At 35.9% G+C, this 14,433-nt stretch overlaps 1 protein-coding gene across 2 annotated transcripts in view; it reads left to right on the top strand.

The window, feature by feature from the left end:
* HCFC2 (host cell factor C2) overlaps positions 1–8,472 on the top strand; it is a 48,667-nt gene extending 40,195 nt beyond the window's left edge. Inside the window, exons 15-16 of one of the 2 annotated variants that reach the window (XM_060111956.1) lie at positions 443–728; positions 6,871–8,466. In XM_060111956.1, coding sequence (XP_059967939.1) covers positions 443–728; positions 6,871–6,887 — 303 coding nt within the window. In that variant the 3' untranslated portion in view covers positions 6,888–8,466. Of the gene's footprint in view, positions 1–442 lie in introns of both variants that reach the window. The other variant, XM_060111954.1, reaches the window with a different exon arrangement.
* The last annotated feature ends 5,961 nt before the right edge of the window (positions 8,473–14,433 follow it).

The raw sequence follows: 14,433 nt of genomic DNA, 5'->3' as shown, positions 1-14,433 counted from the left end.
GCAGCATCCAAATTTTAGAAAGTCAGGGAAATCTGTGTATGCTTCTTAATATTAGCTTTGTTCTTGTTATTATGGAACCAAAAAGTTTTGTGCTGGAGAATTTTAATAGAACACATTTAATTGGATTATATTTTATCCTAAGGTCCTATTCCTATTTAGAGAAGATGAGGTCTGCTTTCAGATTAAAAAAATCCCTTTCTTGGGGTAGTACAGGTGGACTTTTAAGCCTAGTTACTTTTTTTAAAAGGGCATGAATTAAACACTGTAGATCCAATTAAGGTTAGTTTTTAAAAATCAACAATAAAAGTTCTAACATCTAATGCAGTTACTTTAGTGAAAAGCATCTTGTGTTCTAAAGATAGACTCAACATAATAAATGATACTAGAGAAAACTTCAGAACTTTTACCTGTTTTTGTTTTTGTTTTTCCCCCGCTCTTCAAGAATGTTGAGGGTATCCATCTTTCCTGGGAACCTCCAACTTCACCTTCTGGAAATATTTTGGAATATTCAGCCTACTTGGCTATCCGCACAGCACAAATACAAGATAATCCAAGTCAGCTTGTGTTTATGAGGATTTATTGTGGTCTAAAGACATCATGTATAGTAACTACTGGGCAACTTGCAAATGCACATATTGATTATACATCCAGGCCTGCCATTGTGTTCAGGATATCGGCAAAGAATGAAAAGGGATATGGACCAGCTACACAAGTTCGATGGCTTCAAGGTAACAATAAAAAAGCACCTTTAAATTGATTTTTTTTAACTGAAGTTATTGTGATGATTATTTATTAGTAACTGGTGTTGGAGATTTGTCATTTAAAAGAGTATTCTCTGACTGTATTTCTAGCAGTTATGAATTTGAGTTTGTAAGTTGTTCTTAAAATGTATTTGCTCAATTCTGGACCCAAATAAAAGTAGAAAAGAAGCAAAGCCTCTCTGAAAACTAGTATATGAATTCTTCCTTAAAGTTATAGCTCTTTTATAAAGGAAAATAGTAAAATTAAGATAAAAGCTAGAAGGCTTTATTACTCCAATATCTTTTATAAAGGCCATGTAACTCAGTCATCCTAGAGTTATTGAGATGATTCTAGTAACTGGCTGTTGTACACTGTGCTGTCTTATATAGTAAATGTTCTCTACATTGTAAAGGCCCTGTCTTTGAGTACTCCCTCTAACTTTATTCTATATGAGCAGTGGTCCTCTAACAACTATCTTCTACTGGATAATATTTGTAATACTGATTTTAGTAGCCATTTGATTCATTTCTTTATCTACAGTTAGAACAGAGCTTAAAAAATTAAAAAAAAGAAAGAGGCAAGTGCAGAAATCTGCTTTTGAATTTTCATCATTTTCCAAGAATCGTGGCAACATACAAAAAGAATAATGGGTTTTCTTGATTCATACCAGGTTGATATATTGGAATATATTTTTGGCCAAAGCAGTTAACTTATCTGGCCCTCAAGTTCCTGATTAATAGATGAGGGAGTTAAAAGAGTTTACCTTTAAGGTCCCTTTCAGCAGTAAAATTCTGTATGTTCATCAGAAGTGAAGTATATCCCTAAACATTTTAACATCTGTCTCAATGGATCTAATTTTGCTTTTGCTGAAATTAAAATGTTCATAGTTTAAAATTCAAAGTTAAAGTATGTCCTTCTTATTGAAGAAAGAAAGAAGCACCTTAACTGGACATGAGTTTTGAAATAGTGTTTTAAACATTTGTAAGATTTTTGTAAATGCTCTAAATGTTTTATTTTTGCATTGTTTTTACCTTGAAATTGTATAAACTTTTTTACAACTGAAATATAAGCATTAGACAGCTTACTCAGGTTCCATTACAACCTTAAAGATGCATATAGGCATTATGGATACTCTGCTACAGGTAATTTGTTTTAAACCTTTTAGACATTTCATGGTTCCACTGCCTATTCGAATCTGGAATGAATATACAGAGCAATAATTGCAGAAAGGATATTTCAGACTAAGAGCTGCAGTAACTGCAGGGGCACAGGTCTGTCGTTTTGTACCATGTAACTTTATGCCAGTTTAGGTTGACTGAGTAGCTATGTCCTCAAACTTCATGTATAATACTCCAAGCAAAGATGGATTTAATTGTGCAGAATTGATATATATGTATGTTCCAGTTACTAATTTAAAAGTGTATAGAATATTTTAATATATAATTTTTGTAAAGAACTGGGATTTTTATACTACAGTATTTGTAATTAATGTGTCTCACTAATTTTCTCTTGAAGAAAATATGCAAACTGTTAGACACGTAACGAGTGATTTCCAAACTCTAAAGGTAAAATAAATGCACTACTGTGGTGTTGTTAGAATACCTTTTTTGTGGCTATATGAATCCTTAATCTTTAAATGTGTACTTTACAAACAGTGTTTACAAGGAGCTTCTCTGGTTTGTTATCCCAGCTCCTCCCTTGGTGAGAGCTTCATTCTGCATTTGTTTAACTCATATGCTTTGCTTTTGGCATATGCTTGCTTTTTGCACTAGTAGAATTTTAACTTACCTCATTATTATGTTTGTAATCATTTGTGTAGCTTCCATAATATGTCTGATATAGGCTAAAGAAGTACTTAACCAAAGTTAAAATAAATGGTAAGCAATTTTGCACATATTAAATGCTAGGGTTTGTTGTGTATATGTGTGCGTTTAGTTATAAAAAGAATAAGAATGGAAAGTTATAGTAAGTATGTGTTTCAAGCCCAATCATTTTAATGATCTATTCGCTTTATTAGGAAAAGGTCTGGCTTTTAACCCTTTATTCTCTGCATTAATTAACAATTTGCATCTTGAAGCACTTCTCTTAATGACAAGGAGTAAGTTGACTTTAAGCGAAGAATAGAATATTTGTTTGAGTGTGTACATTTATACCTACTTAGTATTTTGTTTAGTTTACTTTGTTTAAATATCTCTTCTTTTCTAGACTAGGAGGTGAATATGAACCTGTGGTTCTAAAATATGTCTTATTTTCTAGAGAGAAAGGCAGTCTTTCTATACCAAGGGACTTGTTAAAATAACAAATGTTTTTACTTTGAGAATCAGCCCAGTTTCTTACCATTTTTTCACATTTGTACATTAAGTAGTAATCACATTTATCTCTTTGATAAATGATTGGTGACTGAAAGAAGCCATTAGGAAATCTCTGTGGCTTTGACATTAATAGTTAATAAGAGATCATTGAGCTATGTGTTTATGAATAGAATGGATTGGGATAAATAACAAGAGAAGTGCATTTTGCTTCTTATGATTTGCACATTTTCTAAGTGAAGATCCCTTTGTGTAGCAGTGGGTTATAACATGCAGGTATCTTTCATAAGAGGATTTACCCTGAGTTGAATTACTTTCTTTACTTCTCCCAGCTGGCTAAGCAATTTAGATGTACAAGTCTTTGTGCCATAGTCCTCTTCCTGGACTCTGCAGATTTGGTTCACATAGGTAGTAAAAAGATTTTGCTGTTGCATGCTCTTAGAATTATGTTTTCTAAAATATTGTATTGGCTTCATTTTAGCTTAGTAAACTGTTTGGCAACTTAACTAGAAATAGGGTATTATAAACTCACTTTTATCTGCATTAAAAAAAAAAACAGAAATAATCCAATTGCATGTATGAGGGCCCCCTGCCCTATAACCCAACTGCATAAATATAATCATCTGTAAGAAGGTGAAACTGTTGACCCATTATTTCAAAGACTTGTAGACTAGCAAAGATTTGTTCCAGTTAGATATGTGGTCTACTATAACTGGAGATATTTTTATTTTTAAAAATTGCAGCACTTGTAGCATAAAAATAACTTGTGACATTGGATATGAAGAGATTATTAGTATTTAAAATTACTGTAGTCATCTGATCATAAATGAAGTAGGTTACAAAATAGACTTGGTCCTTGACCATTTAAGGTATAAACTGACAGTTACGTTTTCCAAGACTAATTTTAGGCAGTTTTATGTATTGTGTACCAATGACATGTAAAATAAAGCACCTTTTCTACTATAAGCAATTACAGGTGTTATTTATTTTGAACTACATGGAAGAAAAATTAGTGATGGCAGAGTAAATCTGTAGAAATGCTGATGTTGTATCATTCACTTAAAATGATACAGGCAGGCTCATAAAGAATGAACTGTGTCTAAAAACTTGTTTATTTAGTGGATTGTGTTTGAGAGTCATTTTCTGATAGAAATGTAAAGCCTATCTAACCTTTATTGTAACTAAACTAGTATGCTTGAAAGTAAAAGGCAGATGGCTCCAAGAAACAGACTAAACTTGTTGTCACCTTTTTTTGGTCCTTTTTACTCTTAATTTTTTTTTTCTTTATGCTTTTCATTTTAATTCATAGCAGCCGGTCTTCTGTCCTGCTACTCCATCAAAATGGCTCTGGCAGAGGTCAGGGGTAACATCTCATTTCCCAAATCCATTGAATTCTTTCATTGTACTTAATCTTGTCATTTGAAACTTTTACCACTCCCTTGACACTTTCACGTTTTTTTAGTTTCTTTCCGACTGTCCTCTCTGTCTTTTTATGCACCTCCTTCTGTCTGCAGTCCCCTTTTCCACTCCCACCTGTCTCCATTCATATTTTCAAGATTTAGGTAAAGGTCTCCAACCTGCTGAAGCCTTTCCTGACATACTTCATTTCTAGGTAGATTTGACCCCTTTTTCTTATGCCTCCACTGTCCTTTGTTCAATCTTCTGTCATAGCAGCCTAAAAGCTCTTGCGCCCTTACTCGTTAGCGTTGTTATTCCTCTCCCTCTGCCAGATGGTCAGAGACTGGGTCTTTATCTCTCTTGTATATCAGCCATTTAGCTGCTACTTAAATATTTTAACAAATGATTAAAGAAAATTGCACCTTTACATCTCTCTCCATACTCTCACCCCCCTTCTCAAATTGGGTCAAAGTGAGAGGGAGGCTTTGAAAGGGAAAGAGATTTTAGCAGATTTAATAAGCCTCTGGAGGAAATACAAGCTCCACCTTTGTCTTACCCTACCCTGCTGTTACTTAGGTTCCTAAGAGAAGTTCTGGGATAAGTAAGAGATATGTCACATATTTATTAGGCTAAAAGGGATTAAATATGGGTGTGTATAGATCTCAAGAGGAATTCTTTGATCTAAAAAGATCTGAGAATTTAGTGAGACTGGTGGGCATTGCTGGATAATGATTTTTAACATTGGATGATCAGGAAAATGAGCTAAAAATATTTCCAAAGTCAGTCTCTCTGATTTCCATATAGGAAAGCCAGGGACAATTGTCTAACTTTAGAAGAAGCTACCTACATATTTAATATGTAAGCACAGGGGGCTGCTGGAGGACACAGAGCAACGGCATTAGAACCTCACTGGAGTCTGTCAGGTCACTGTTGTCCTCTAAGCTGACAGGACGAGGGATTCTTACACGACTGGAAAACAAGATGACATTGGCACACCTTCTTTCCAAGTTTCCCAGTTATAGTTGGGAGTCCGTATACTTATATATTTCTGTAACTCAGAAAAAGACTTCTTAAAAATCATACCTGGAAAAACATGAACTACAGCATTCTGGGGAGAAACAGTTAATTCTATAAACCGAATGATGAAGGGAAAAGCTATACCGGCCTCCTTATTCAAAATAGATCTCTATATCTTCTATTTCTATAACTATATAAGGTAGCATCTAACGTTTGCTTTTGAGCATAGAGTAACTCTGTCCGCTAGTAAGTCATGGTCCAAGAAATGTCCACCTCTGACCAAGAGGATTATCCATTCCTCCTCTGAAAAGATAGACTGGAAGTTCCCTACGAGCTTGAGAAAAGCTCCCTCCCTATTTCTCTGTTTCTTATTGGAGAAGGAGGACAAAGCTACAGGTATAATAATTATATCCGATTTAACAAAGTTGTGGGTGTGCCACTTAAGGCGGCGTAGCATGTAAGAGGGGGGCCGGGCTCTGGAGGTCCAGCCAACTGCTTGATCCAAAATCATCCTGCTGCCAGTTGCAGTTTAGCACTTCCTGGTGGCATTGTCCATTCCAGCTTACGTATGGGTAAGATTTTGGGTCTTTTGTAACAAGCAGCCTAGGATTTTTTAAATAGCACAACGATGTCTGGAATTTTCTGAGTGTTTGGAACCCAGTTGAAGAGATTGGACCTGAAGGATACACCGTCTGCTCTCCATTTCCTGAAAATGTATTGCCAGCCATTTGCTGCTGGGCCTAGTCTGCCTCTTGCACCACCTCCCTAACCCAAGATAATAACTTTAGCCTGCCTTGTTGGGTACGAGGGATGGAGCCAATGTTTCAAGATCTTTTTTTTCAAATTTCTAAATTGTATACCAAAATGTATAGCTAATCCCCTGAATCAGGTGAAAATGTACCTTAACTGTGCCTTGTTTAATTTGTAAAATGGCACTGCTGGTGATGACCCTGGCAAAGATATGATTGCAAAATTGTTATGGCATTTGTGACCAACCTGGGCACATGTTATCGACCAATGTGGAGAAACAGTCAATAGCCACCATGCACTTTCTGTATTTTTGGATTGCTTTACACGTAAATGCACTATTAGGAGAATGTGCCAAAGGGAATTTGTACTTTTGAAAGTCAACAGAATTCAGTAAAGAGGCAGTGTCTCAGTTTATTTTGTGATTTGTATCACCTATCATTTCATTCTCCGCTTTATACAAATAATTATATACACCCAATGAACAACGTGACCAACTAACCAGAATCATGCCAGTGGCTGAACCAACTTGGCAGAGCAGTGCTATAATACTGCCATCTCGTTAGATCCTAACTCTCTGGGAACCTAGTTAACTTCTGTGAAGAATAGCCCATATTCATTCCTTTTTCCATATTATTATGTACTTCTTCCCCACCAGTTACAATAATTGCCTGATATGCGGTGCAGAACAGTGGCTGAAATCGGATGTTCCCTCTCTTTGTTGATGAAGTTATAGCACGTAACCTTATATCCTTTTTCTTTTACAATGTTTGTTGAGAATAAATAAAATGATCCCACATGTACTCAATCTTCAGCTTAAGAACTAGAATACCCTCAGATGTGTAGAATTACCCCACTCTGTCTTCCCTCCCCACATACCACATGAGGTAAACATTATTCTGGATTTTTTGGTAAAATTCCCATGTTTTTATTTATGGCCCTGCCGTCTATATTATGTATCCCTAATAATATAGTATTTAGATTTACCTGTTTTTGAACTTTTATGTAAATGGTATCATGCTGTATGTATTCTTCTGTGACTTTTTTCTGACACTGTTTTTGAGATTCTTATCCATGTTTATGCATGTAAGTGTATTTCATCTGTTTTTCACTACTGTATAGTATTCCATTGTATGACTATACAACAATTTATCTATTCCTCTGTTCATGGAGATGTGGATTGTTTTCAGTTTTTGGCTATTCTGAGTGATGCTGCTAGTGAGCATTCTGCCAGTTACAATGTAAGCTCCATGTGGGCAGGGATTTTGTCTTTTTTGTCTGCTTTTGTCTAACACATTCACAGTGTCTAGAACAATGCTGGCATATGGTAGATGCTTAATAAATATTTGAGGAATGAGTGAATTCTTGTACATGTCTCCTGGTGCACATGTGCAAGCGTTCTGTAGGGCAGTTGTTTTCAAAGTATGGTCGAGGGACTCTTGAGGTCCCTGAGACCCCTTCAGGGGAGTCCGTGAGGGCAAAAGCATTTTCATAAGAATACTAAGACATTATTTGTCCTCTTCACTCTCATTTTTCACTTCTAAATGTTTTCCAGATATATGATGACATCATCACTCTGACAGCTTATCAAGTGTGTACCTATATATTTTTGTTTTGAAAACGCCTGTTTTAATTTCTAATATGGTAAATTTTGATAACTGTAACCCGCATGAACAACAGCTCTTTGAGGTCCTCAATAATTTTTAAGGATGTAAGGAGGTTCTGGACCAAAAATTTGAGAACTGATGCTCTAAGAAGCAGGTTTTACTTAGTCATACTGAACTGTTTCGTACAGCATTTGTACCAGTTAAGCTTCCACTGGCAGTGGTTGAGTGTCATTGCAAACACTTAACATCTTAGCAAACACTTAATCTTGACTATCTTTTATATTTGCCAATTGGATGGCAGTTGTATAGTATCTTACTGTGGGTTTAATTTGCATTTCCCTGATTACTAATGAAATGGAGTGTTTTTTCGTACATGAATGTGTTTCCTCTTCTGTGAAATACCTATTCATGTCTTTTTTGCCCATTTTTCTATTTGGGTGTGTGTCTTTTTTTCACTGATTCATATGATTTCTTTATATATTCTGGATGCCAGTCCTTTGTCAGTTAAACATGTTGTATGTATCTTCTCCCAGTTTGTGTATTATCTTTTGTGATTGTATTGAATTTATTAATTAGCTTGGAGAAAATTGTTATCTTTTCAATGAGTCTTCCCATCCAAAAACATTGTGTATTTCTCCATTTGGTTTTCTTTTAATATCTGTCAATAAACTTTAACAATTTTTCTCCATAAAGGCCTTCATGTCTTATATTAGTTTTCTTTCTGGGAGTTTTATATATTTTTTAATGCTGTGGTAAATTTCTTAAAATTACACTTTATATTCTAAGTGGATGTTGCTGATTATAGATATATTGTTGCTATGTGTTGATTTTGGATCCAGCAACCATGCTAAATTTTTATTAGTTCTAATAATGTATCTAGATGTCTTTCTGAGTTTTTTATATAATCGCATCATCTGAAATGGTGGCAGTTTTCTTCCTTTCTGGTCGTTCTACCTTTTAAAAAATTTCTTCTTACATTTCTGTACTTGCTAGGACCTGTAGTACAACGCTGAAAAGAACTGATAGTGAACGTCCTTGTCTCAGCCCCAATTTAAAGGGAGTGCTTTCGACATTTCAGTTGAGTATTTTTTTTTCCCACAATTGACCTTCATCACGTTAAGGAGATTCTCTCCTATTTCTAGCTTGCTAATAGTTTTATATGAATGAATGTTGAATTTTACTGAATGCTTTTTTCTCATCTATATAAATGGTTCAATTGTTTTTTCTTTTAATGTTAATGTATTAAATTATGATAGTTGATGTTTTAATATTGAACCAATCTTTAATTCCTAGGATAAACCCAGTTTGATCATGGTGTGTGTGTTTTAATACATTGCTGGACTCAATTTGTGAATATTTTCTTTAGGATTTTTGCCTCTACGTTCATGAGTGAAATCAGCTTATAGTTCTCCTATTATGTCCTGTCATTGTCTGGTTTTGGTATCAAGGTTATACTAGTCTTATTAAATGAGTTTTTCAACTGTCCGGAAGAGTTTAAGATTGGAACTAGTCTTTAAAGCCATGTATGTGGTCATTAAGAGAAGATTTTAAACTATTGATTCATTTCTTTGAGGGTTTTAGCATCATTAGGATTTATTATTCTCAAGTCAGTTTAGTTAAATTTAATAGATTCTTCTAGGGATTTCTCCATTTCATCTTAGTTTAACTTTGCGATATTGTTATCCTTATTAGCTTTATATTGTTTTAGTTTCCACAGCATATGTAGTTATGACTCTTTTTCATTCCTATTAGTTCATTTCTGCCTTCTCATTTTTTTTCATCATTAATCCTTCCAGAGGTCTGACTTTTTAACCCATTAGTCATTTTCAAAGTGTATTTCCAAATGCTAGGGGTGGGTTATAGTTGTCTTAATCTTTATTTCTTATGTCATTTTTCCAGAGAATATGAGCTATAAGATTTTCTGAAATTTGAGACTATATGATTTATCTTGTGGTCAGTTTTTATACATGCCCCATGTTTACTTGATAAGAGTGTATATTCCTCGGTTGTTGAGTGTAGTGTCCATTAGATCAAACTTGTTAGTTGTGCTGTGCAGATCTTCTCCTTACTGATTTACCTTATACTTAATTTCTTATTTACTGAAGAATCTCAAGATCTCATTATGATAAGTAGATTTCTCAATTTCTCTTTGTGTTTGCTTTCTTTTTCTTTGCTTTCTTTTTCTTTGGGCCTTATTATTAGATGCATACCAATTTAGAATTTTTCTGTCTCCCTGGTGAAAATTGAATTTTTTATAATTGTGTAGTGACTCTCTGTGAATGCTGTTGCTTTCATCTTTTTGTGGTCCTTACTTACTATAGCAATGTTTTGGTTAGTGTTTATCTGAATATCTTAGATCTTTCTTTGGCCTCACATTTTGATACACACTTAAAAGATAACGGCCACAGAAAACGTACGGATGGTTTGGTACATCTATTATGATTACAAGTATAATTTGGATTTATTTCTATGATTTCTATTTTTATGATTTCTCATATCATCTTTTTAAATTTTTGTCCACTCCTCCCTTTCATTTTTCATTTTCTTATTCTTTTTTCCCTTCCTCTATTTGTTGGGGGTTTTTTCAATTATTATATTTTTTTCTTACGAGTTCTATTTGGTTTATAAATGTACTTTTCTCCTGTGTAATCTTTTGCTCCTTATTCATATTTTCCCTGCTTCTATTCCTTTATACATCAGTAATTTTTCTTGTGTTGATACCAGTATTCTTTGTGGGTGAGTCTACTGTTGTATAAATTGTGTTGTTTTTCATTTACGGTGCCATTTCCCCTTGTTTTGTGATATCTGAAACTTTATTTTCCTTGGGAAAAAAGGAGTTACTTGAAGTATGGACTGAAATTGAGATCCTTAAGATAATTTGTTTGTTCTGCCAAACACCCAGGGGCCACTAACCTGAGACCACTTTAAATTATGAGCTTGAAGTTTCTCTGATTTCAGACCACAAACCTTCAGGGCTCACCAGTGATTATGAATTCAAGGGTGGTGGTGATTTATCCCCCTCCACCGAGAACCAAACTTGAACCAGGCAAGGTTCCTTGCTGCCCACTTCTCGGTGGTGGCCCAGCTAGAGTCCAGCCTAAGTGAGCCTCAGGCTTTATGTCCAGTTCCCCGCTACTGGTAGCTCCTGGTCTCCAGAGTTTAACAGAACTCTCATAGCAAAAGCACGCTTTGGTGCTGGCTTACCTCACAGGTGTCCTGTTTCCATTTCATTTGGGGCGTTTTGCAGATGCCTTACACTTTCCTGTCAACTCAGTGATACATTTAAAAAGATATTTATTTAATACAACTTTACATTGTTTCTTACATTTTGTTCAGCATTTGGTTTTTTAAAATAGGAGTTACTGGGCCTCCCTGGTGGCGCAGTGGTTGGGAGTCCGCCTGCCGATGCAGGGGATACGGGTTCGTGCCCCGGTCTGGGGGGATCCCATATGCCGCGGAGCGGCTGGGCCCGTGAGCCATGGCCGCTGGGCCTGCGCGTCCGGAGCCTGTGCTCCGCAGCGGGAGAGGCCACAACAGTGAGAGGCCCGCATACCGCAAAAAGAAAAAAAAAAAAAAAATAGGAGTTACTGAAGGTATCTAGACGGCCTTACTCTCAGAAATGAAGTCTAGATTAAAATTCGTTTTACTTTGCCCTGATGTGAGTAGGAAACATCATAGTTTGTAGTCTGTACAGAACTGTAGGATGCCTCATTCTTTCCTTTGTACTGTCCTGCAAGACAGCACTTTTATGGTATGAGCACTGCTACTTGCAAGGTTGGAAATGTATAGAAAACCATGTTTTTAGTTACATTCTTCCTCCACAGTAAGGAGTGGCTCTGCCATTTCCTTAAATGGCTATTAGCCCAAGTATTACTTGTGTTCTTTGACTAGTGATTGCTTTGGTCTGAAAAAAAGGATTTGAATTTGGTTTCTTGTAAACCTAATGTTGGGCATTATATATGCATGAATGGGCCTTCTTGGCGTACCTGTCCTAGCTGAAAGGCACTGTCTGCTATGACTTGTCTTTGCCTAGCAACTTGTTTTCAACCTATTACCCAGTGTTTAAGGTTCAGAACTATCTTTCCTTCAGATGTACTCTGAAACTGAGCCCTGGAAAAGAGGTGCAAAAGTAAGACACAAAACCGTTACTGTTTGTACTTAGAGGACAATCAAGGAAGACCTAAATTATGCCTTTTTAAAAGAGGCAAAAATTTATGCTGTTGTGTCAGAAGTTTTTAACCTTATGTATTTTTGTGGAAGATGGAGGAATTACCTATCAACTTCTAACTTCCGCCCCTAAAAGGCATACATGGCCATTAGGCCTCTACAGACAAAGCCAGCACATATTTTATTGACTTTATTTGGCACGCTCAGTGGCACTAAACTTGGCAAAGGAGTTCTTACAATACATTGCCTTGCACAGGTATCTATTTAATATGCAGTGCAAAAGGAAATTGTCTCTGGAGTAAGGTCAGGGAAAGCTGTAACTGTATTTCTAGGCAAGCTTGTATCTCAAAATGTGATGCCCAGAAGCCAGAGATATGAATCCATCCCAATGCCATCTGTGGCCCATGGTTTGAAAGGATTCTGCCTTATGGTTTTAAAATCCTTAAAATCAGGTATAAAAAGCAGCGTAGTCTTGAAAGAAATATCCGTGGGGCAATAGCAGCCAGCATATCAGCTATTATAAACCGATTTGGGGTGGTGCTATTTTCCGTATTTGATGATTAGTACAAAGTTTTTACAAAAGTTTTAAAGGCTTTCCTGATGAAGTTTAAGCTGAGACCTGAAGGATGAGTTGGCCTTATCCAGGCAGAAGGAAGTAAGTATATGTGTTTAAAGCCATGGCAGGGGGCTGGGAAGAAACAAAGACCACGGCACAAGGAGCCAAGGGACCCGGGTGGCTGGAGCAGAACGAGCAGGAGGAAGCTAAACTTGGTGAAATTAAGCAAAGTAACATTTCCAGCTCTAAAAGAAACTGTAAATTAAAACTGAAGTTTTTAGACAGTATAGTACAACTCTTTGAAAACAAAGTTAGTAGGGTTCTATTTTTTACTCATAAGCACACTATATGACAATGTGAGTTTAATGTCAATATATATATAATTACATAAACTAATAAAGTGTCTAATTCAGGGATACCAAAAATATACATTTAAAATAGACTGGCTTTGGGAATTCCCTGGCAGTCCAGTGGTTAGAACTCGGCGCTCTCACTGCCAGGGGCCCAGGTTCAATCCCTGGTTGGGGAACTAAGATCCCACAAGCCACATGGCGTGGCCAAAAAAATAATAAATTAAAAAAAAATTTTTTTAATAAAATAGACTAGCTATAGATCAGTATAGATCAGTATAGATCTCATCCAGTATCACTTATTTTTTTTTTGCTTTTATTTTTTTAAATTTTTTTTTACATCTTTATTGGAGTATAATTGCTTTACAATGGTGTGTTAGTTTCTGCTTTATAACAAGGTGAATCAGTTATACATATACATATGTTCCCATATCTCTTCCCTCTTGCATCTCCCTCTCTCCCACCCTCCCTATCCCACCCCTCTAGGTGGTCACAAAGCACAGAGCTGATCTCCCTGTGCTATGCGGCTGCTTCCCATTAGCTATCTATTTTACGTTTGGTAATGTATATATGTCCATGCCACTCTCTCACTCTGTCACAGCTTACCCTTCCCCCTCCCCATATCCTCAAGTCCATTCTCTAGTAGGTCTGCGTCTTTATTCCCATCTTACCCCTGGGTTCTTCATGACATTTTTTTTTCTTAGATTCCATATATATGTGTTAGCATACAGCATTTGTTTTTCTCTTTCTGACTTACTTCACTCTGTATGACAGACTCTAGGTCCATCCACCTCACTACAAATAACTCAATTTTGTTTCTTTTTATGGCTGAGTAATATTCCATTGTATATATGTACCACATCTTCTTTATCCATTCATCCGATGATGGACACTTAGGTTGCTCCCATCTCCTAGCTATTGTAAATAGAGCTGCAATGAACATTTTGGTACATGACTCTTTTTGAATTATGGTTTTCTCAGGGTATATGCCCAGTAGTGGGATTGCCTGGGTCATATGGTAGTTCTATTTGTAGTTTTTTAAGGAACCTCCATACTGTTCTCCATAGTGGCTGTAACAATTCACATTTCCACCAGCAGTGCAAGAGTGTTCCCTTTTCTCCACACCCTCTCCAGCATTTATTGTTTCTAGATTTTTTGATGATAGCCATTCTGACCGATGTGAGATGATATCTTATTGTAGTTTTGATTTCCATTTCTCTAATGATTAATGATGTTGAGCATTTTTTTATGTGTTTGTTGGCAAACTGTCTATCTTCTTTGGAGAAATGTCTATTTAGGTCTTCTGCCTCAGAAGTGTATTTTATCACATAAAGCAAGAAATATTGTCTTATTTTGGACTGCTGATAAAATAAGTTTCCCTAAGAGAAAATATATTTTCCAAAAATCTTGCACTGCAAATTTCATTCTTGGTAAGTGGTAGAAACTTTTTTTTTTTTTTTCATTTTTCAGGCCTAATTGATATGCAAGAAGGCATGTTTTTGAAGAAAGGAAAATACTGCATAGATAGTCTACTATAAGAG

This window comes from Mesoplodon densirostris, chromosome 11, assembly GCF_025265405.1.
Source record: "Mesoplodon densirostris isolate mMesDen1 chromosome 11, mMesDen1 primary haplotype, whole genome shotgun sequence".
NCBI classification, from domain to species: Eukaryota; Metazoa; Chordata; class Mammalia; order Artiodactyla; family Ziphiidae; genus Mesoplodon; species Mesoplodon densirostris.
The sequence above is the reverse complement of the archived record's forward strand: the minus strand, read 5'-3'. Positions and strand labels throughout refer to the sequence as shown.